This window comes from Podarcis melisellensis (assembly GCF_964234715.1).
Source record: "Podarcis melisellensis genome assembly, chromosome: 2".
NCBI classification, from domain to species: domain Eukaryota; kingdom Metazoa; phylum Chordata; class Lepidosauria; order Squamata; family Lacertidae; genus Podarcis; species Podarcis melisellensis.
Window position 1 is genome coordinate 12694794 of NC_138529.1, and position 22223 is coordinate 12717016.

Genomic DNA, 22223 nt, shown 5'->3' on the forward strand with positions numbered 1-22223 from the left:
CAGACGACTCTGGGGTTGTACGCTCATCTCGTTCTATAGGCCGAGGGAGCTGGCGTTTGTGGCCAGCATGTGGCCAGCATGACTAAGCCACTTCTGGTGAACCAGAGCAGTGCACAGAAAGGCTGTTTACCTTCCCACCAGAGCGGTACCTATTTATCTACTTGCACTTGACATGCTTTCAAACTGCTAGGTTGGCAGGAGCAGGACCGAGCAGCGGGAGCTCACCCCGTCACGGGGATTCGATCCGCCGACCTTCCGATCAGCAAGCCTTAGGCTCTGTGGTTTAGACCACAGCACCACCCATGTCCCTCTTAAATTGTAGATTGCCTTAAATTTGCACTTAAAAGATATTAGTGAGACCATTAACAAAAGGGTGAAGCCCTTCACAAGTGACAGATATGTTTTCTCAATGATATTTAGGCTGGGCCAGATGGAATGGGCCAGAATACTTTTATATGAGTTAACCAAGGCTGTGAGCCCCTTAAAAAACACTGAGGTGACCTGATCAGCATTTAATTCCTACAGTGCAGGGATCAGTTGGCCAATGGTGTTCCCCATGGGGAATTTAGTTGCTCAGCTGATCCAGTCATGTCTGCCTGCCCCATATCTGACATCACATACGATGTTAGCTGTATAGTGGGTTGTTTTGGGGAAAACAGCCTTGCAGGTCAAATTGGAACCTGTGCCAGAACTTCCCCACTGCTGTTTTAGAGGAACAATCTTTTTAGGGTTGTCAAGCAGTACTTGTTATCCAAGAGATATGCCCCATGCTTAAAGGATCCTGGAGCATATCTTTTAGGTCATGTGGCAATGCTATCTAGAGCAGATAAAGTGTCAGACTTCCCTTTGGCTCTGTTCTTCTCACAGTTGTATCTTCTAAAATTGCCCCTGCGTCCAGCTTTTTGCCCAGCCCAAACTGTCATTCCACCCGTACAACCACCAAAGTGGACATTTATTCTCCCCAACCCCGTGACAATACAATATTCACCTGCATAGTGAATTCCATATTCTGCCCATGGCACCAGCAGAAGGATTTCTTATGATCAGATTTGTGTGTGTAATTTAACAGAGATATTAAAGTTTTAAAACAAACCATCACAGCTTCTTTCTTCTTCACCTGCTCTAATACAAATCAATACTGTAGTCGAGGTGACAGTTACAGAATACCGAAGCACGAATATTCAGAAATGTGGCATTTGTGTAGATGAGTGGTGTCAGGTGTTATCATTTGGGTTGAGCCCATGTAGCGTTAAGGTATCAGAACCATACACCCAGAAGCTTTCTCTTATTTCCCATGTTCTTGGCTTAGATGGCAATAACTGAAAAATCAGAGATGTGCCGACTATCTGAATTGAAGTGATCTGCAGCTGGCTGTTCCTATTCTTTTATTAGAAAAAAATTCAAATATATGATCCCTGAAATGTGTGTGTAAAATGTATAATTTTAGCCACCTAAATACAGGCTGAAAACAACATTCAGGAAATTCTATGATGAATAAATAATCCCAGGCTTCTCATTCTGTGAAGTGAATATTTTGATTTGAACTTGTTTTTCATTGTCTTTTTCTCTTGCTCTCTAAACAGATCAGACGCCGACACCAACTCGGTTTTTGAAGAACTGTGAGGAAGTTGGCCTCTTCAATGAGTTGGCAAGTTCATTTGAACATGACTTCAAGAAAGCCACGGAAGATGATGAGAAAAAGGCAAGAGGCTAAGGGTTTTCATTGAGCTAAAATACTGAGAGCTGTAAGGGAATTTGTTGTTCCATAGTGTCCTTAAATTATGTTCATCTTGGGATTTTAAGATGCATGCATCAGCAAACATTACGAGCCAAGAGGGTTCATCTACTGTCGCATTTTGCTGTAACAGTGGCCTGCACTGAGTGCATCATATGATGCCACATGGTAGTCGTGAAATCATGGCATTATATTGAGTCAGATCAATAGGCAATCTAGTTTGGTACTATCTGCGCTCACTTCCAGCAACTTTCCCAGATCTGCCATAGTTTTGTCTTCATCTTGCTTCCCAAGCTGGGGACAATAGCTGTGTGCAAAGTTCTTATTTGTAGCCCCATGCCTTTGGTCCAGGGGACGCGGGTCGAGGTGACAGTTACAGTGGGTAAAACCTCAGTGCCTAGGGCTTGCCAATCGCATGGTTGGCAGTTCAAATCCCCGCGGCGGGGTGAGCTCCCGTCGTCCGGTCCCAGCGCCTGCCAGCCTAGCAGCTCGAAAGCACCCCCGGGTGCAAGTAGATAAATAGGGACCGCTTACCAGCGGGAAGGTAAATGGCATTTCCGTGTGCTGTGCTGGTGCCGGCTCGCCAGAGCAGCTTCATCACGCTGGCCACATGACCCGGAAGTGTCCTCGGACAGCGCTGGCCCCCGGCCTCTTAAGTGAGATGGGCGCACAACCCTAGAGTCGGACACGACTGGCCCGTACGGGCAGGGGTACCTTTACCTTTACCTGCCTTTGGTCCTTTTTGCTTGTGTTTTGCATACAGTGGTTCATTCATTGCTTATAGCAGTCAGATGGTTAAGAGCACTTTGAGTAAAAACAACAACAACAACAGCCACATCACCTTTCTGTTTTGTGAATGCATGCTAGCATTTAAATGCTTGATTGGCATCAATAATGACAGGCACGGTAAGTACCACAGATACTATGTTTTCTGCCCAGAGAAATTGCATTGTAACTAAACTGAAGTTAGTGGGTTGCTGTGAGAGGATGAAACACAGGGAAGCTTCCTTACCCCCAGTGTTGAGATCTGACCTTTATCCAAGCACTGGTTCCAGCTACGACCATTGAAGCAAGAAGGGAGAGGGATCACTTCTGTAGGCTATTTTTCACCCTGGAGTAAGGAACAGCAGCCCACCTGTCTGCCGGTGAACAAGCATGGCATTCGGAGTACATTGAAATGTCTTTGTCCTACTTGAAATGAAAAGGGTACCACTTTTGGAATGTAGAAGCTAGCCATTCTTATTATCAGCATAATTAAATATATGTGTATATATAATTGCATAATTGTTATATTAAATGTAATTATATCTAATTATTATATAAATAACAACAGCAGCAGCAGCTGTTTGAATGGCTATAGTGATCTGGAAGCTTGAATTAAGTCTTCAGGCAAAACTCTTTTTCCAGTTTATCTGTGAACTAAATTGCCTACCACTAGATTTCCAGTAGAGAGCAGAATATTTACCATGTTGACTAAGTAGAGAGATTTTCTTGCATTCTTTACAGGGGGGCTTTAAAAGAAACCTATAGGAGGGATTATTATTATTATTATTATTATTATTTTATTATATTTGCAAACTTTGGAGCCCGTCCCAGCCATTGCTGAAGTTAGGTTTCAGAGCAGCCATGTAAGGAATGAATGAAATTGCAAAGCCAAAACAAAATATATGCACTATCCAAGTTTATTCCCAGAATTCTTTGAATATCAGTTTTCATGAAACTACATTTAAAAATTGTTCAGGGTTTGTTTTGTGTTTCAAGGCATTCTGAAAAGAAAACTTGGGTAGCACATCTTTAGTGCAACTCCTTTTGTTTTGTTTTTCTCCAGACTGAATTCTGCTTGCTAAACAAGTAGACCTCTGTATTCAATCATCTTCTCAGCTGTGTAAATCAAATTACATTAATGTCTTTCCAAAGACTGTGTCTTTGGGAATTCAGATATATAGATATAAAATACCTCTTGCTTTTCTTTCTTTTGAAGAGGCCCCCAAAGCAGCTTACATAGTTACAATTACGTGGCAAAAAATTAAAACAATACAGGAAAACAAAACAAATCCATTTAGCAGCCAAAAATTAAAGAAATGATGACCAGCTGGGCTTTTATCCCTCTCACTTAGATATTTTCTATGTAAATCAAAGAAGTAGCATGGATCTCTCAGCCATGTATTGCTGCAATAGTCTCACCTTTCGGAGCAGTGTCATTTCACAGTGAGGTGGTCCTTCCCTGTTACATTTTTTATTATTTCAGCGTCGAATCTTAATCTTAGCATTTATTTTGAGGGTTGTTTTTTTAATGAAATGGTAGACAACCCACAGTCTAGCCAGATATTTTATATGTTAAGACCACCCATAATCCTGGTGTTGTACTGTTTTTAATAGCTACCATTATGAATTCTTAGATTGCTGGAAGTTTGTTTCTTGTTTAATAGGGCTCAGGCTTAATATTTCTGACCTCCAACAAGAGACTGCCGCAGTTCAAAGCTTGGCTCGGTGTCAGCAGGCCGAAGGAATTACCCCTTCTAGTACTGACTTGGATTGTTAGATCCAGCTGGTTTGCTATTCAGAAAACTTGGCAGGGGCTGCTGGGCACATTCATGAGATGCTTTGAACATTTGGCTGAGTTGACTCCAGTTGCTGGAGCTCGTTTTAGTTCGTGTGGGATTTTATTTTTATTTATTTTTTGTCCTGGATAGCTCCAGCCACAGAGTTTTTTTCTGGTAATTAAATGCAGAGAGGGTATTTCCAGACACGCTGCTTTGTGGGTGATTGGTCTTCCCAGTCACTGCGCTAGTCATGTGTAATCCATGCATTTGGGATGCCAACCGTTGTGCCTTCGCTCCTAGATTCTGAGGCACTTCCTTTGCACGCAGCAGGAAGCAAAATGGGCATGACATCTGGAAGCACATGTAGCAAGGGAGGCAGCTGTTTGTGTTTATTCCATCCTCCCAGTTGCTCAGGTTGGTGACATTGCTGTCTCCTCCCCTTCACCTAAATTTTGTCCTCATAACAAGCCCGTGAGATAGTTTAATCTGAAAAATAACTGGCCGGTGAGCTTCTTGATGAAATAGGCATTGAAACAGAAATCCCCTCCTCCATCCCTAGGCCAGCATTCTTAACTGGCATATGTTGGTTCTCTCTGGGAGCTCTAAACTTTTTCCTTAATTTTAAAATGTCTGTAGTGGTAGTTAGTGCAGGTTATTCAAAGACATGAGAAGACATGAGTCTTTGTTGGAGCAGCTCCTCTCATAATAGTTTATGCTTCCTCTCCTGTCTGCATTTTAACGTACAGCAGTACCTCGGAAATCAAACGGAATCCATTCTGGAAATCCGTTCGACTTCCAAAATTTTTGGAAACCAAGGAAGCTCCTGCAGCCAATTGGAAACCGTGGACAGTGCCGGATTTATGTATAAGCCAAACAAGCTATAGCTTAGGGCCCCACTCGCTTGTGGACCCCCAAAAAAATTCAAGGAAAAAAACCTGGATGTATATTTCCAAAAATATAAGATAAAAAGCAAATAAAACGAAACCTACATACAGCAACAGTGTTTTGTGTTGTGTAGGCTCCTATTTGTTATGTGCAAATGGCTTTAGATACCTATTAGGTCCATAAATTACCGTATAGCATATATTCAACTTCATGGATCACTGCCCCTTCATGGATCACTGCCTTGTCGTGGCGAAGGGGCTTGAAGAACTCAGAGAAGCTATGAACTATGCCGAGCAGGGCACCCAAGATGAACAGGTCATAGTGGAGAGTTTTGACCAAACGTGATCCACCTGGAGGAGGAACCGGCAAGCCACTCCAGTATCCCTGCCAAGAAAACTCCATGGACAAAGACAACAGGCATATAAAAGATATGACGCTGGAAGATGAGCCCCTCAGGTCGGAAGGCGTCCAACATGCTACTGGGGAAGAGCGGAGGGCAAGTACAAGTAGATCCAGAGCTGATGAAGCGGCTGGGCCAAAGCCGAAAGGACGCTCAGTTGCGGATATGCCTGGAAGCGAAAGGAAAGTCCAATGCTGTAAAGAAAAATATTGCATAGGAACCTGGAATGTAAGAACCATGAACCTGGGTAAGTTGGAGGTGGTCAAAAATGAGATGGCAAGAATAAATATTGACATCCTGGGCATCAGTGAACTAAAATGGATGGGAATGGGTGAATTCAGTCCGGATGACCATCATATCTACTACTGTGGGCAAGAAACCCGTAAAAGAAATGGAGTGGCCCTCATAGTCAACAAAAGAGTGGCGAAAGCTGTACTGGGATGCAATCTCAAAAATGATAGAATGATCTCGATATGAATCCAAGGCAGACCTTTTAACATCACAGTAATCCAAGTTTATGCACCAACTACTTGTGCTGAAGAAACTGAAATTGACCAATTCTATGAAGACTTACAAGACCTTATAGAAGTGACACCAAAGAAGGATGTTCTTCTCATTATAGGGGATTGGAATGCTAAAGTAGGGAGTCAAGAGATAAAAGGAACAACTGGCAAGTTTGGCCTTGGAGATCAAAACGAAGCAGGGCAAAGGCTAATAGAGTTCTGTCAAGAGAACAAGCTGGTCATCACAAACACGCTTTTCCAACAACACAAGAGACGACTCTACACATGGACATCACCAGATGGGCAGCATCGAAATCAGATTGATTATATTCTCTGCAGCCAAAGATGGAGAAGCTCTATACAGTCGGCAAAAACAAGACCTGGAGCTGACTGTGGCTCAGATCATCAGCTTCTTATAGCAAAATTCAAGCTTAAACTGAAGAAAGTAGGAAAAACCACTGGGCCGGTAAGATACAATCTAAGTCAAATCCCTTATGAATACACAGTGGAAGTGAGGAACAGGTTTAAGGATTTAGATTTGGTGGACAGAATGCCTGAAGAACTATGGATGGAGGCTCGTAACATTATAAAGGAGGCAGCAACGAAAACCATCCCAATGAAAAGGAAATGCAAGAAAGCAAAGTGGCTGTCCAATGAGGCCTTACAAATAGCGGGGGAGAGAAGGCAAGCAAAATGCGAGGGAGATGGTGAAAGATACAGGAAATTGAATGCAAATTTCCAAAGAATAGCAAGGAGAGACAAGAAGACCTTCTTAAACGAGCAATGCAAAGAAATAGAGGAAAGCAATAGAATGGAAAGAACCAGAGATCTGTTCAAGAAAATTGGAGATATGAAAGAAACATTTCGTACAAAGATTTCCATAATAAAGGACAAAAGTGGAAAGGACCTAACAGAAGCAGAAGACATCAAGAAGAGGTGGCAAGAATACACAGAGGAATTATACCAGAAAGAAATGGATGTCTCGTATACCCCAGGTAGTGTGGTTGCTGACCTTGAGCCAGACATCCTGGAAAGTGAAGTCAAATGGGCCTTAGAAAGCACTGCAAATAACAAGGCCAGTGGAAGTGATGGTATTCCAGCTGAACTATTTAAAATTTTAAAAGATGATGCTGTTAAGGTGCTACACTCAATATGCCAGCAAGTTTGGAAAACTCAGCAGTGGCCAGAAGATTGGAGAAGATCAGTCTACATCCCAATCCCAAAGAAGGGCAGTGCCAAAGAATGCTCCAACTACCGCACAATTACACTCATTTCACACGCTAGCAAGGTTATGCTTAAAATTCTACAAGGAAGGCTCAAGCAGTATGTGGACCGAGAACTCCCAGAAGTGCAAGCTGGATTTAGAAGAGGCAGAGGAACCAGAGACCAAATTGCAAACATGCGCTGGATTATGGAGAAAGCTAGAGAGTTCCAGAAAGACATCTACTTCTGCTTCATTGACTATGCAAAAGCCTTTGACTGTGTCGACCACGGCAAACTATGGCAAGTTCTTAAAGAAATGGGAGTGCCAGATCACCTCATCTGTCTCCTGAGAAATCTCTATGTGGGACAAGAAGCTACAGTTAGAACTGGATATGGAACAACTGATTGGTTCAAAATTGGGAAAGGAGTACGACAAGGCTGTATTTTGTCTCCCTGCTTATTTAACTTATATGCAGAATTCATCATGCGAAAGGCTGGGCTGGATGAATCCCTAGCCGGAATTAAGATTGCCGGAAGAAATATCAACAACCTCAGATATGCAGATGACACAACCTTGATGGCAGAAAGTGAGGAGGAATTAAAGAACCTTTTAATGAGGGTGAAAGAGGAGAGCGAAAAATATGGTCTGAAGCTCAACATCAAAAAAACGAAGATCATGGCCACTGGTCCCATCACCTCCTGGCAAATAGAAGGGGAAGAAATGGAGGTAGTGAGAGATTTTACTTTCTTGGGCTCAATGATCACTGCAGATGGTGACAGCAGCCACGAAATTAAAAGACGCCTGCTTCTTGGGAGAAGGGCAATGACAGGCCTAGACAGCATCTTGAGAAGTAGAGACATCACCTTGCCAACAAAGGTTCGTATAGTTAAAGCTATGGTTTTCCCAGTAGTGATGTATGGAAGTGAGAGCTGGACCATAAAGAAGGCTGATCGCCGAAGAATTGATGCTTTTGAATTATGGTGCTGGAGGAGACTCTTGAGAGTCCCATGGACTGCAAGAAGATCAAACCTCTCCATACTGAAGGAAATCAACCCTGAGTGCTCACTGGAAGGACAGATCGTGAAGCTGAGGCTCCAGTACTTTGGCCACCTCATGAGAAGAGAAGACTCCCTGGAGAAGACCCTGATGTTGGGAAAGATGGAGGGCACAAGGAGAAGGGGACGGCAGAGGACGAGATGGTTAGATAGTGTTTTCGAGGTTACCAGCATGAGTTTGACCAAACTGCGGGAGGCAGTGGAGGACAGAGGTGCCTGGCGTTCTCTGGTCCATGGGGTCACGAAGAGTCGGACACGACTAAACGACTAAACAACAACAACAACAACATATATTCAACACAAAAAACAGTGACAAAGGACAGCTGGACATATAAAGGGCCCCATTACCTTTAGTAGCTTATGGCCTCATCAAACCTAAATCGGGCCCTGGCTGCAGAAGTTGTGTCAGATGTTCGGGTTCCAAAGAACATTTGCAGACCAGAACACTTCTAGGTTTGCGGCGTTCAGGAGCCAAAACGTTTGACTCACAAGGCATTCAGGATCCAAGGTACGACTGCATTTACTTTATGTAGTTAGAGCATTTGTACCCTACTCTTCAGCCAAAAAAGGCTTTAGAGCAGCTTGCATACAATCCAATATGATCTAAAACAAAAACATGACATGCAAGGGACAAGGACAGTGAGAAAAAAGGAAAAAGTCAAAATCAAAGCTTGGGCACCAGTTTCCTACACCAGATGTTCCTGTGATGACCAGCTGGCACAGTTGGGGGGAAGGAGGTACCTGATGGAGCTGGGCCTTCAGCAAAGCTCATGAAATGAGACCTGTTTCTTAACCCGCCCACTGAGGCAGCTGGAATGGCTGCCCCCCAAATGACCATTGAGGGAAGAGGAGGCCTGATGGAGCTGGCCTGTCACAGCAGAATCAGTGGAGTGATCTGTGGTTCACAACTTTCCCAATGAGTTGTCTCCTGGCTAGTGACCATCCACTTGGTACTCCACCGGGGACTAGAAGAATCTGTTGTAGTGTGTATTGTTTATCACCAACATCATCTTTTTGGACTTCCATCAACTCGTCTGCTAATTCTCCGTCTTAATCACTTCTTACACATTCCCTAATTAATATTGCACTACTATCACATCGTAGTCTACCTTATTTTTTAAACAATATTTCTCCTCTTAATTTTCACAGAACTTCCTGAAAACTCATATTATCTAAGGCACACCAGTTCTCTAAGAGAAGGGCTGCGGCCCACATTTTAAGTGGCTTCTCATAAAATGGTCTGCTTTCAAGTTCATTTTCCACACAGGCCACTTTTCCCATACTGCTCTAGGTTGGCAACGGGGGCAGGGGGGGAGGAGAGGCAACATTTATCAGTGGGCTACGTTTAGCCAAGGGGGCTTCAGTTGCAAAGGCCTCCTTCAGGCTCCCTAAACCTACAGTGCGCAACTCTCATGACTTTCCTCTCAAGTGTACGGGTGTTAAACTGTCAAGAAATTAACAAGCCTATAACCCTATGCAAATATATTTGCTCCAGAATCTGGAGTGGCTTTCAGGACCTTTTACTCGGCATACTCACTTGGAAATTGCTCTCTCCGAAATCAGTGGCATTTTATTTCTACAATATATATATATATATTCAGAATTGTAGCATTCATAAAATAAACTATGGTTTATCTCCATGCTTTGCAAGGAGGAAGCCCCAAGAGGCTCATTCCCTGGCATCCAGAGTTTAAACAAAAAAATAAAAGCATTGAGGTTACTCCCTGCCTGTGATTTGGGGAACCTTTGCCAGTCAGGATAGATAACTCTGAGCCTGTGCTAAAGAACAATGGTTTCAGGAAGTGCCACACAGCTCATAGTTGGTATTATGTTGACTCAGAAGAAGCTGGTACTATAGAAGTGGGGGCTTGAGGGAAAATTATAGTAAGCAATGGAGGTAGGAGATTAAAGGAGGATAACCCACCCTCAAAGTATAGCACAGTAGAAAGCAGAGGAATTTAGCTGGGGAGGGGGGGGGAATTAACAGCCAAACAAAGGAATGAGAAGCAACAAGAAAAGATATACGATCCATGTTTTTTCTAGGTAGCCACTAAAAGCAGTTCCCTGACTTGAATACACCAAATGATGGCTTGCTCCTCATGCTCTTTTGCCTGTTTCTTCCCAGCACTCATTATACCTTGTTTTTATCTTCTTGGCATGTTCCAGAGGAGCTCCATCCAAGAACCGGAGGAAGCATTGTGCTGTTTTTGATTGCTTGAGGACTACTTGATGTGCTTTGACTCTTTCCTGCTTTGCCGCACACTCCCAAGTCCCTAGCTTTGCCATTTCCTTTTGCTATTGCTTTGACCCATTGATCTACGAAGGCAACAAGCTGCTGTTAATAAAATTGGAAAGGGCCATGTAGCGCTGTTGAAAATAGGTGTGGTGGCATGGTTCCAGGTTCAGGCATATGGTGAGGTTTTATTACAATGGGCTGGTCATAGATTTGCAATAACTCGTATGGCTCTCTTGTTGGCTTTTGATAAATCAAGCAATAATTCAAAAATGACTTATATAGTGGGTTGCAGCGCTTCTGCGAATGAAAGTGCCTTTTGTGACCGACAGGCATTTTAGCTTTCTTTTCATATTGCCAAGGCTTGGCGGAGGATAAAAGTCAGGAGAAGTTGCTTGGGTGAGAATTAACTCGCAGAATCTCAAAAACAATGTGTTGCTTTAAAAAAAAAATCCATCTTTGATATGAGTTGCTAGAAAAGCCATGCAGTGTGGCCTTCACCTGGGAGGAAAAGGAATACGCCTTAGTGAAGGGCAGAGCTGCTCCTGCACCATACATGGTATCTTTGCTTCTCCATATTGACATGCAGACCCAGTATTCTGAGTGCTGCCTCTCTTAGTGTGCAAAAGCCTGGAGCTGGGGAAGGTGAACAGATCAGCCAGGCAGCCTGATGGCAAAGCCCTAAAGTATGTATTCTGCTTTTCCATAGTGTTCTGGGCCCCTCGATATGTCTCTACCTTCTACCCCAGACCTCAAAATAAAAGAGGAAGAACCAGTTGAAGTGGACTCTTCCCCTCCAGACAGTCCGGTAGCGAGTCCACAGTCACCGCAGGCCAAGGAGAAGGTGAGCTTTCGTGAGTCGTCTTTTCATCTGTTTTTAATGGCATTCACCCACTTGTAAAATTTATATTAAAACAAACAAACCCGCTTCTATCAGAAATGGCAGATATGTGTTCATTATCTTTTATGGTTATACTGGCGTAGTTGTAGGAGATTCAATAGAATGTGCCCTTTTGGCCCCCGCACACAGAGGGCTACTGCTAGACTTCTATAATGACATGAGAGTGCCAGTTGTAAGAGCCAGCTTCTCCATTTCATGGGTGGACACATGAAAGGTGTGTTGATCATGCAAATGATGGTCAGCTATGTGTCTCCCCCACATGCTCCAACAAGCAACATGGGCTGGGGGTGGCTGCAAGATGCACCTGAAGCAGGCCCATAGAGTAAGAAAAAGCTTTGACAGAATGAAGTTTGTAGAAGCTTGATTGGTGTTAACTATTTTTAAAGCTCTTGCCTCCCTTGATAGAGGCATTGGGCTTGGATTCAGAGGACCATTTTCACTATTCTGGCTCCCTGCAAACTGAGAGGTGGCAATCTACATCTTCTAGCTTCACTGTAAGCAAAGTAGACAGAAACAAACATACAGAAAATGCGAATTTGTTGAGGCCTGGTAAGAAGATGCCATGGTGCACACTGTTATCTGAAGCCACCCCAGATTACTCCCTATGTCAGGAGCGTTTTGCAGATTTACAGTCCTGGTGCATTCATCAGGATTTAGTGTCCCAGCCGAGACACTTGAAAAGATAAAGGGAGTTTCTGCTCAAAGTTCTGTGAGTCGTTGAGGCACTTTGGTGAAATGGATTGCTTTGTAACTTTTAATGGCCTTCATTTCTCGCCTGGAATGTATCCTGCCGATGTCCTGCAAATCTCATCCATCCGCACTTCTCTATTATTTTGCAATTAGAACAAATTATCTGGTATGATGGCACATGATTTTAAAGCAACTGGGTGTGCCTTTTGAGGCCAAGTGATGTTCTTAAGTAATACTTGCATAATTTATATCTAGTTGCAAGGATGTGAATGGTTTGGGTTCCTTCCTTTGTGTGTGTCCCCCCTTTTTTTACTGTTGAATTTAATGTATATTTACGAAGCTTGTTTGCTTCTTGCAAATTTCAGCCTATTGAGTGTGTGATTGTTATCTCATGCTCGACACAAGATTTAGCACTTTTGGTTTCTGTGGGTACAGCTGAAGTTAAGTTTCTGTGCTTCAGATTTCCCAGGAGCGGTAGTCCTAGGAATAATGAAGGTTGGTAGGAGGGATGCATTATTAGTCCCACAAAATGATAATGCCTGGCATTCATTGAGTATGTGCATGTTTCTTAGGAGAGTGCTTCAAAGCCTGTTATCATTTCTACGCCTACTCCAACCATTGTACGCCCTGGGTCACTTCCACTGCACTTGGGATATGATCCTCTGCATCCCACTCTCCCTTCTCCAACTTCTGTCATCACCCAAGCTCCACCTTCCAACAGACAGCTTGGGTAAGTAAGGAGATCGTGAGTGGGGGGAGGTGTAGGGACCTTAAGAGGCCTCATATTGGGTAATCAGTGAATGGCCAGGAGTTTCTCCTGCAAATCTCATGATTTTAGATTTTGTAGAATTTGCCAGTTGTGTATGAACCTGCACAAGAGCAGACACGAAGGGGGAAATAGGAACCCTGGGACTGTTAAATCATTTAGTACATGAAGAATTGACACAGAGAGACAGCAAATTAAAGATTGAGATGGGACAGGGAGAACCATCAAACTTAAACTATGTCTCATGCATAACACTTTTGCCGCAAGTTAAGGCTTCAGCTTCGTATCTGTCTACTTAAAAAGTCTCCAGTGTCACTCCTGCAGTCTCCTTCCCTTGAATAGAGGGAGGCTGAGCAGTCTTCTTCTGTAAAAGGCTCCAGCTTCTTGGACCCTTACTTGAACTGTTATTGCTCCCTCTCTTTAACTTTAGAAAACCTTCTTACTTGAATTTGTGGCTTGTTCAGGTTTCCAGATCTAGCTAGAACCTGCCTAAGACTGGGATCGTCATCTTCTGTAAAAGGCTCCAGCTTCTTGGACCCTTACTTGAACTGTTATTGCTCCCTCTCTTTAACTTTAGAAAACCTTCTTACTTGAATTTGTGGCTTGTTCAGGTTTCCAGATCTAGCTAGAACCTGACTAAGACTGGGATCCAGGGAACAGCTCTTGTCACGAGGGAGTTAAAACCTCTCCTTCCCAGAGGCCAAGAGCCAAACTACAGCAAATGCATGTAGATGTAATAGATGTAATACATACACGATAGATGTATTTTTAAAAATGAAAAAGACAGGATTTAAGACTTTTGAATGAAGAAATGGTAGCTACTCAATTATTCCCCTCTCAGCTACAGTCATACCTCATGTTACGTCCTTTCAGGTTACGTCCTGCAGCAACCCGGAATTACCAGAAAGGGTTATTTTTGGGTTTCACCTCTTGCGCATGCACAGAAGCGGCGAATCGCAACCCGCGCGTGCGCAGATGCACCGTTCCGGGTTGCGCTCTTTTCATGTTGTGAACGGGCCTCCGTAATGGATCCCGTTCGCAACCAGAGGTACCACTGTATTTTTTTATGCTGGAAGCGTTAAGCAGCCCCCCTCTTGGCTATTCCACAACTTCTGTGTGACCTTCCATGGCTTTTCTTCCATATATGAGATCCGTTAGGAGGTTGCTTCACGTCTCTGCCGTACGAAGACTAGTTTGGCCCTGAAATGGATCCTCTCTCTAGGTAATGACTTCTTTTCCTGCAGGGAGGAGGGGATCTTTGGATGGGCTGGCCCTCCAAGGATCCCCCTCCATTCCCTGCACGAAATGGACCTTCACAGTAGGCCCAATGTTACAATCTCAAAATGCCTCCTTCAGCTAGCAGTTCAGGTACATCTGGAGAGCTATCTCTCTGCAACTTGAGACCTCAGTAAGTATGGCTCCTATTTAAAATACTACTGCCAACCCTACATGGCCCTTGGACCATCTACTCTTGTAATTGCACATGCACTGGGGTTGAAAGGCCAGTGAACTTTACACCTGACGAGAGGGCTCTCTGCCGGAAAGCATCTCTCTCTCTCTCTCTCTCTCTCTCTTTTGCACATCTCTCTAATCCATAATAGGCTCAGGTGATGGATGCTGGTTTGAAAGTTGTAATTATCAAGCCAAATATCAGGAAATTTGAATATCTTTGCACATTCTGTCTAAACCTGAGCAGATCTATGTAAGCTGGGAGCACCTGTGCTTTTGTAACCCATGTATATTCCATTGGCATGGAAGCCAATTATTATCAATTCAAAAAAATTAATGTTTGAAAAATATTACGTTTGCTAACTCTGCTATTGCCAGAGCAGAGATGCTCAGCTTTTCAGTGGAGAGTTTAGGAAGCGGAAGGGGGCTCTGTGTGTCACATGGGATCAGCTGTGTCTCAGATGTGTTGGGTAGGGGATTTCTGATAGTACTCACAAACTGGACTGCAATATGTTTTGTGTTTGTCTTTTGTTTTCTCGCAGATCTCCCACCAGCTCTGTACCACTTGTCATGCACCTTGTGAATGGACAGACCATGCCCGTCCTTCCTGGCCCTCCCGTTCAGATGCCTTCTGTCATATCGGTAATAGAAGCTTCCAGCCTGGCTACTTTTGATAAAGGAAGGGACAGTTTCCCCCCTTTGTAGAGCATATGCGATCACTTTAATTTGCAAAATTGACATCTCTCTCTGCCCCTCCATGTGAGATAAGCCTGGGCTAGCGGGGAGGATGTGGGGGTTGAGGGAGCCACCAGCCTGCAAGTTAGCAGCACCTGCCAATCACATTGCTGGGGGGGGGGGAGGCTCAAAACTGAATCTTCATCAGAGCAGATGGCAGACACTGTTGGTTCCAACGCTGGGAACTGCAGGCTCTCTGATTAGCTAGCTCTATGCTGAAATCATTCAAGCTTACAGAGAACATGTTGGCCTTTCCAGGCCAGAAAAACTCCCTCTCTGGCCTCTTCGGGGCATGAAATGGTTATTTAGCTTTTATTTCTGCAAATGAATTTTCTTGGGGTATGTGATTGACAAATGCAAGTACCTTCTGGTGCAGTTTGCATTGGTTCTGCTGCTGACTGTGCTATACAAATCCACTTTTCTCTTTCTTTGTGGGTGTACTTTTCATCTATTTAAGTGTTCAGGAAGTTTCTGCCATGTGTTGGAAATTAGAATTGTCTGAGGGGAAGCTCTATAAATCTGAAAATCTAGTTTGGGCACTTAACTGCCTTTTCTCCAGGTTATCTCAGAAATACTGCATGAATTCTAGCTGGCCACCTGTCACTTTCTCTCTTCTACTCATATGGAAGTTGTGTGCCCATTGTAAAAATGCAAAAAGAGTGGTGCACCCCACAAAGAATTGCAGAAAGGAAAATAAATCCCAAGGGTGTCCTCAGAAGCTTTTCTCTGCATTGTAATGATTAGTAGCGGTTTTTATCTTGCCCTTAGTACGAGGAGTTCAGGCAGGTTTATATATGGTTGTTATGTATTTCCATAATAGCAACCCTGTTAAATAGATTAGACTGAGAGAGGATTATGAGCCCAACATCATCCAGCGAGTTTTGTTGCTGAATGAGGCTTTAAGCCTGGGCATCTTCAGTCCAAAGCCCCCCTGAAGCCATTAAACCACATTTGCTCTCCAAGCACAATACTACTGAATTGATATGGTGGGGTTAGTAGTCAAGCTGGCCTGGATCCAGAACTCTACTCTTTTGTTGCTAGAAGTACCTAATTTAATGGTAAAAGCTTTCTGTTGGCTGGATTGCACATTACTGTTTTGCAGTGCACATTTAAGATATTGTACACCTAAAAATCTCAAGCATAAATGGGAATATTAGATCTAGGATTGGCCGTAGCTCAGTGCTGAGATTTGCTGCAGCATAATGCGTGAAATGGTTCAGAGGAAACGAAAGAAAGCATTGGTGTTTTCTCTTTCCTGCAATGTCTAACTTTTCTGAAACTGCCATTGGTACTCCTCTGCTCTCTTAAGCTGCTCCAATGTTTGTTTCTTTTTATCTCTCAAACACTGGTGATTAGATTTCTAACATGTACAGCTTATCAAGCAAGCTTTCTCGCCCATCCCTTCTCCTACACTGTAGGAGTTAATCAACAAAACTGCTTAACTTATACAAGGTGTTTTCCATTCCCCTTCCAACTTATAGCTGGCAAGGCCTATATCTGTGGTGCCAAACATTCCTGGTATTCCCGGCCCTCCAATTATCAGCAGCGGCTCCATTTCACCATCAGGCCTTCCAGTGCACTCAGAAGCTAAAATGGTGAGTTGCGTTAGATAACAACAGAATCGGCAAGCTTGCCTAGAGTACGATTTTAGGAAATGAGATGCGGCCGTGGTTGGCCCCCCCCCCGACATCGCCCCCTAACACAGTTTTCTCATGGGGGATAACCTCAAAGCATGTGGTCACTCGATGCATGTGGTCACATTCAGGTTGTTGTTTTTCTGTTAACACTTTCTGTTAACACTGAAACCACTAGCAGTTAAAAGAGAGTGCCGTATACTTTACCTTCTCCCCTAAAAGACAGCACTTTGTAGTCTGTCGGTGCAAGTTGCATAGCCTATAACTGGATGGGATAGCGTATATCCTTGTAGGGAAAGGTAAAGGGACCCCTGACCACTAAGTCCAGTCGTGTACGACTCTGGGGTTGCGGCGCTCATCTCGCTTTATTGGCCGAGGGAGCCAGCTTACAGCTTCCGGGTCATGTGGCCAGCATGACTAAGCCACTTCTGGCGAACCAGAGCAGTGCACAGAAACGCCGTTTACCTTCCCGCCGGAGCGGTACCTATTTATCTACTTGCACTTTGATGTGCTTTCAAACTGCTAGGTTGGCAGGAGCAGGGACCGAGCAATGGGAGCTCACCCCGTCACAGGGATTCAAACCGCCAACCTTCTGATCAGCAAGTCCTAGGCTCTGTGGTTTAACCTACAGTGCCACCCGTGTCCCATGGGAAAGTAGAGTGGGGTAGAAAAGGGCAGGATAAGGAAAGGGCAGAACAGAGAGCAACATTCAGATGGAGGCAACCCGGGCATTCTTGTGACACCTAGGTACATTTATCAAGCTCCCTCAATTTTTTCCCTAGCGGATATTAGACACTGTCAGGAAGGTTCAGTGCCCAAAATACATTATGAAAACTAGGGAAGAGGGTAGCTGTGAATATTGGCAAGGTGAATGCTTGTCCACAGAAGTAACCTGCGGTTTCTTATGATTTCTAGATTCACAGATTAGTCTTTCAGTCTGCTCTTCACTGCTGCTACCGGTGTCCCTGTGCTACAGACCTTGGGGAGGAGAGTAGGAAAAGAGGGAACAAACATGAAAATGAATGAATCTCTGCCCTTCATTTTCAATATAAAGCAAAAAGCTGCTATAAGTAAATAGAATTCTAACCTCAGGGCCTCTTTGTACTTTAGTAAGGGAGCCAACTGATCGATAAGATTCAGGTGATGCTGTCATCGTAAAGAAAAAAGACACATCTGTTCTCCAAGTAGCTTTGCAGTCTAAATTTAGAAACTGAGTGGGAGACGACAGAAGGGCAGGGAAAGGTGCGAAGAGAGGTGTGCGGGTTGCACACAAAAACAAAGGATGATTTTGGAGAGTCAGACAATGAACGTGAGCAAATGCATTGATATACGTTTAGTTTTCAATTAGCTCAGTTGTCAGTTTTAGCTGGGACTAGATGTTGCAAGCTGCCTGTGATCTTCATTGAAAATGGTAGCTACATGTATGGTCCCTCCCTCTGCTTGCATCTATTGTGTGTCCTGACATCATGATGATGTCTTGCCTTGAAATAGAAACCTGGCTATTAGCAGCATTTCCTAAAGAGTCTGGCCAGGCTTCATTCTCAACAGCCTGCATCTTTGTAGTAAAGAGAGACGGGGGTGTATGTGTGTATTGGTAAAAGAGAAATAAATGGTTGGGCCTCTCCTGATTTTGTTTTGTTTTTGTCCCCCTACAGAGGCTAAAAGCCAGTCTGACGCAAGGAGTTACTTCCTCACTAAATGGCAGTGGCATGGTGGTGGGTTCAGCAAGCACAATGGTGACGTCTCATCCTGAACAGGGTCAGATACTCATCCAGCATCCTGATGCACCTTCTCCAGCCCAACCACAGGTCTGCTTGAAGCTGGAACACATCAAAGCAGAACTTGGGACAGGGGAGCTGTAATATTCTGGGAAGGGGGGCTTACCATGGACATTTGAATTTGATTTGGCTGCAGTCACACCCTCAGCTTGTGGTATGACATCTGATGGGAAATCCACTGGCTGCTATCAAATTCAGAGGCTTTGTGTAAAAAGAACAAGTTTCGAGTATTCATGACTGTGGAGGAATGAGGGGAAATTGTTTGGGTGGCTTTTAGATAGATGCTCGGAACGAAACAGAGAACTTAAAGGAGTTGAAAATTGATAAGACAAAAGCACAATTACCCTCTCACTTTTGGTTCCCATTGTCGTACACAGTCAGGTGTGCTTTTGCAGGCTTTTGAAACACTGCAAAAACCTGACTGAGGGACGCGGGTGGCGCTGTGGGTTAAACCACAGAGCCTAGGGCTTGATGATCAGAAGGTCGGCGGTTTGAATCCCCGCGACGGAGTGAGCTCCCGTTGCTCAGTCCCTGCTCCTGCCCACCTAGCAGTTCGAACGCACATCAAAGTGCAAGTAGATAAATAGGTACCACTCCAGTGGGAAGGTAAACGGCGTTTCCGTGTGCTGCTCTGATTCGCCAGAAGCGGCTTAGTCATGCTGGCCACATGACCCGGAAGCTGTACACCGGCTTCCTCGGCCAATAAAGTGAGATGAGCACCGCAACCCCGGAGTCAGTCACGACTGGACCTAATGGTCAGGGGTCCCTTTACCCTTTAAAAACCTGACTGATCTGTCTGCTACTGACAGTAGTGTGATGTGTATGTAACCATAGGCAATGTTGCCTCTTCTCGCATTCCACCATCAGGTCTTCAGAAAAAAAGTATTGTCAGTCTTTTAGTAGCCAGAAAGTGATGGTACATTACTCCACACAGCTCCCAGTTCATTTCCCATGTCACTGTAGATGCCTTGCATCTACATTCTGCTCCACCACCACCAGTGAGACCCAACCCTCCTTTTTTCCATTTGCCAAATATACTCAACCAAGGTTGTTGATTCTGCAAGCAAAAAGAAGCATAGAAATGTTATATGCATATAATTCATTTGTATGGGGTTTCTTTTCCCCCAGTTGCCAGATTTGGCTTTTCTAGCTATAGAATCTGAGATGTTTTGGCACTGAGTTCCAGATCCCCTGAACGGGTATAGGAAGCCTGTTGCCTTTCAGAGAAGCTGCGTCTTTCACCCCGTTGCTTCTGTCACCACTGCTGCCAGACAGTTGCCAGTTAGGCATCACAGGCAATTGGGACACAGTCTGGAATATCTGTTTTCAGATCTTCTCTCTCTCTCTTCCTGTTTTAATGACTTGGGTTTAAATGCACCCCATTTGTTCCTGCCAGCTCACCAAATGCCAGCCTTCCATCAAAATCACCACCTGCTCTGTCAGCTAGACAGGCTTCCAGAAGTTTACTATCCATATGCTGCCTGACTGACAGTGAGTAGTAGCAAAGTGTAAACTGGTCTGCATAATTATAAAGCCCATTTGGTGGGGCTGAGCTAAGGTGGGAACCTGCAGATCTGTTTTGCTCTTGGCAGCTAGTTTTCTTTGTTCTCTTGAAATAATGGAAAAGGTTTTCAGTGTCCCTGTTGGTCCCACAGAACAAGAACTGCAAAGCAAATAGGTTAAAGGCTTAGAGGATTATTACTCCACATGACACAGTCCCTACTGGGTTAAAAGAAAGAAAAGCATGAACACAATCAGTATTTGAGTCACTTGCACAAATCTTACATTGCTATTTTGCCTAAATGTCCTGGTGAGAGTTAGTGAGGATATGAGATCAAGAATCGGGGAAATTGTTCTGCGTTGTTACTAATTGGCCGCTGAGTGTTTAATGGGCTGCCCTGCGAGTGCACAAACTGCCCAATTAATCTTGTTCGTTAATTTCGGCAATTCTTTCATTCTTCAACCCCAGGTTTCCCCAGCTCAGCCCACGCCTAGCACAGGAGGCAGACGGAGACGCACAATGGATGAAGATCCAGATGAACGCAGGCAGCGTTTCCTGGAACGGAACCGGGCTGCCGCCTCCCGCTGCCGCCAGAAGCGCAAGCTCTGGGTGTCATCCTTGGAGAAGAAGGCGGAGGAGCTCACAACACAGAACATCCAACTAAGTGTAAGTGCTTGGAACATATTAAATACTTTTCTTTCAATATTACACATACAGTGGTACCTCTAGTTACGAACTTAATTCGTTCCAGAGGTCCGTTTTTAACTTGAAACTGTTCTTAACTAGAGGCGTGCTTCGCTGCACTGCCAGCACGATTTCCATTCTTATCCTGCGGCAAAGTTCTCAACTCAAGGTAACTCTTCCAGATTAGCAGAGTTTGTAACCTGAAGCATTTGTAACCTGAGGTACCACTGTACAGTGGTACCTCGGGTTACATGCGCTTCAGCTTACAGACTCCACTAACCCAGAAATAATACCTCGGGTTAAGAACTTTGCTTCAGGATGAAAACAGAAATCGCACTTGGTGGCACGGCAGCAGCGGGAGGCCCCATTAGCTAAAGTGGTGCTTCAGGTTAAGAATGGTTTCAGGTTAAGAACGGACCTCCGGAACAAATTAAGTACGTAACCAGAGGTACCACTGTATCCACATTTCAATCACACACAAAAATACAATCTGCTTAGCTTTCATCTCCTGATTGTACAGGTGAAATGTACCGCATTTTTTGCACCATAACGCTCACTTTTTTCCTCCTAAAAAGTAAGGGGAAATGTCTGTGCGTGTTATGGAGGGAATGCCTACGGATGGCATGCCTGCGGATTTTCCTCCTCTAAAAACTAAGTGCGTGTTATGGTCGGGTGCATGTTATAGAGCGAAAAATACGGTACTTTTCCATATCAACAACACCAGTGCAAAAGCGTATCTGAACAGACAGGGCAATGCCCACTCCCTGTAGCATCTCAAGGAAGCAGTCAGCCTTCAATGGGGGGCAGAAGCAGCTTTCCCCCATAATGTCATGCTTATCTTGGGGGGATTTGAATGCTCATACAGACTGGGTAAATTGAAGATTTGTAGATCAGTCTGGATACATATACTGGAGGGTGTTTCAGCAGATAGCATCCAGATTGATAGTTCCCAAAACTGAACTTCATACCACTAACAGAAACAGTCAGGTGGCTTGCTTCAGAAGCAGACTTAGTAGGGAAGGAGAGAAGCTGGGCTGACTGATGCAAGTCTGCAAACTACTTGGCCTTCTCTTGATCTCTGAGACAGTTGGGAGGCTCACAGAATACAAGGCAGACATCATCACCATCTTTAAGCAGGCACGGGATTTCTGATCCAGTTGTCCTCTCCAGTATTGATCCATGGCAGTTACTGGTAATATCAGGACTGCCCTTCTTTATCCTCAACCACAGCTTTACAACCTGACTGCTTGAAAGTTGAAAGATGGCAACCCAGGGTCATCTCAACTCGTCTGCTGTCCTGTAACTCTTCCACTGTATGCACCTACAGTAATGCATGGTGCAACACATTTAGGAAATGACATTTTATTTTTCCTTCAAGATGGTTTGGATTCTTGTATGTGACCAAATACATAGACAAGGAAAGTTTTAGCAGTTTTCAGTATCATTGGAAGCCTAGGGGCACAGACGGTTGCTTATTAACCCAGATCAAGAAGTTCTTTACTGCTGTTAATGGATTTCATCTCTCGT

At 44.2% G+C, this 22223-nt stretch overlaps 1 protein-coding gene across 1 annotated transcript in view; it reads left to right on the forward strand.

Annotated features, from left to right (window-relative positions):
- The window catches only part of LOC309362998 (cyclic AMP-dependent transcription factor ATF-7-like), a 102745-nt gene that overhangs the window by 78460 nt on the left and 2062 nt on the right, over positions 1–22223 (forward strand). The window contains 9 exon segments of the mRNA XM_081899075.1: positions 1584–1711; positions 1714–1725; positions 1728–1745; positions 11268–11402; positions 12722–12879; positions 14907–15006; positions 16581–16694; positions 18389–18541; positions 20481–20678. Of these exon segments, the coding sequence (XP_081755201.1) occupies positions 1584–1711; positions 1714–1725; positions 1728–1745; positions 11268–11402; positions 12722–12879; positions 14907–15006; positions 16581–16694; positions 18389–18541; positions 20481–20678 (1016 nt within the window).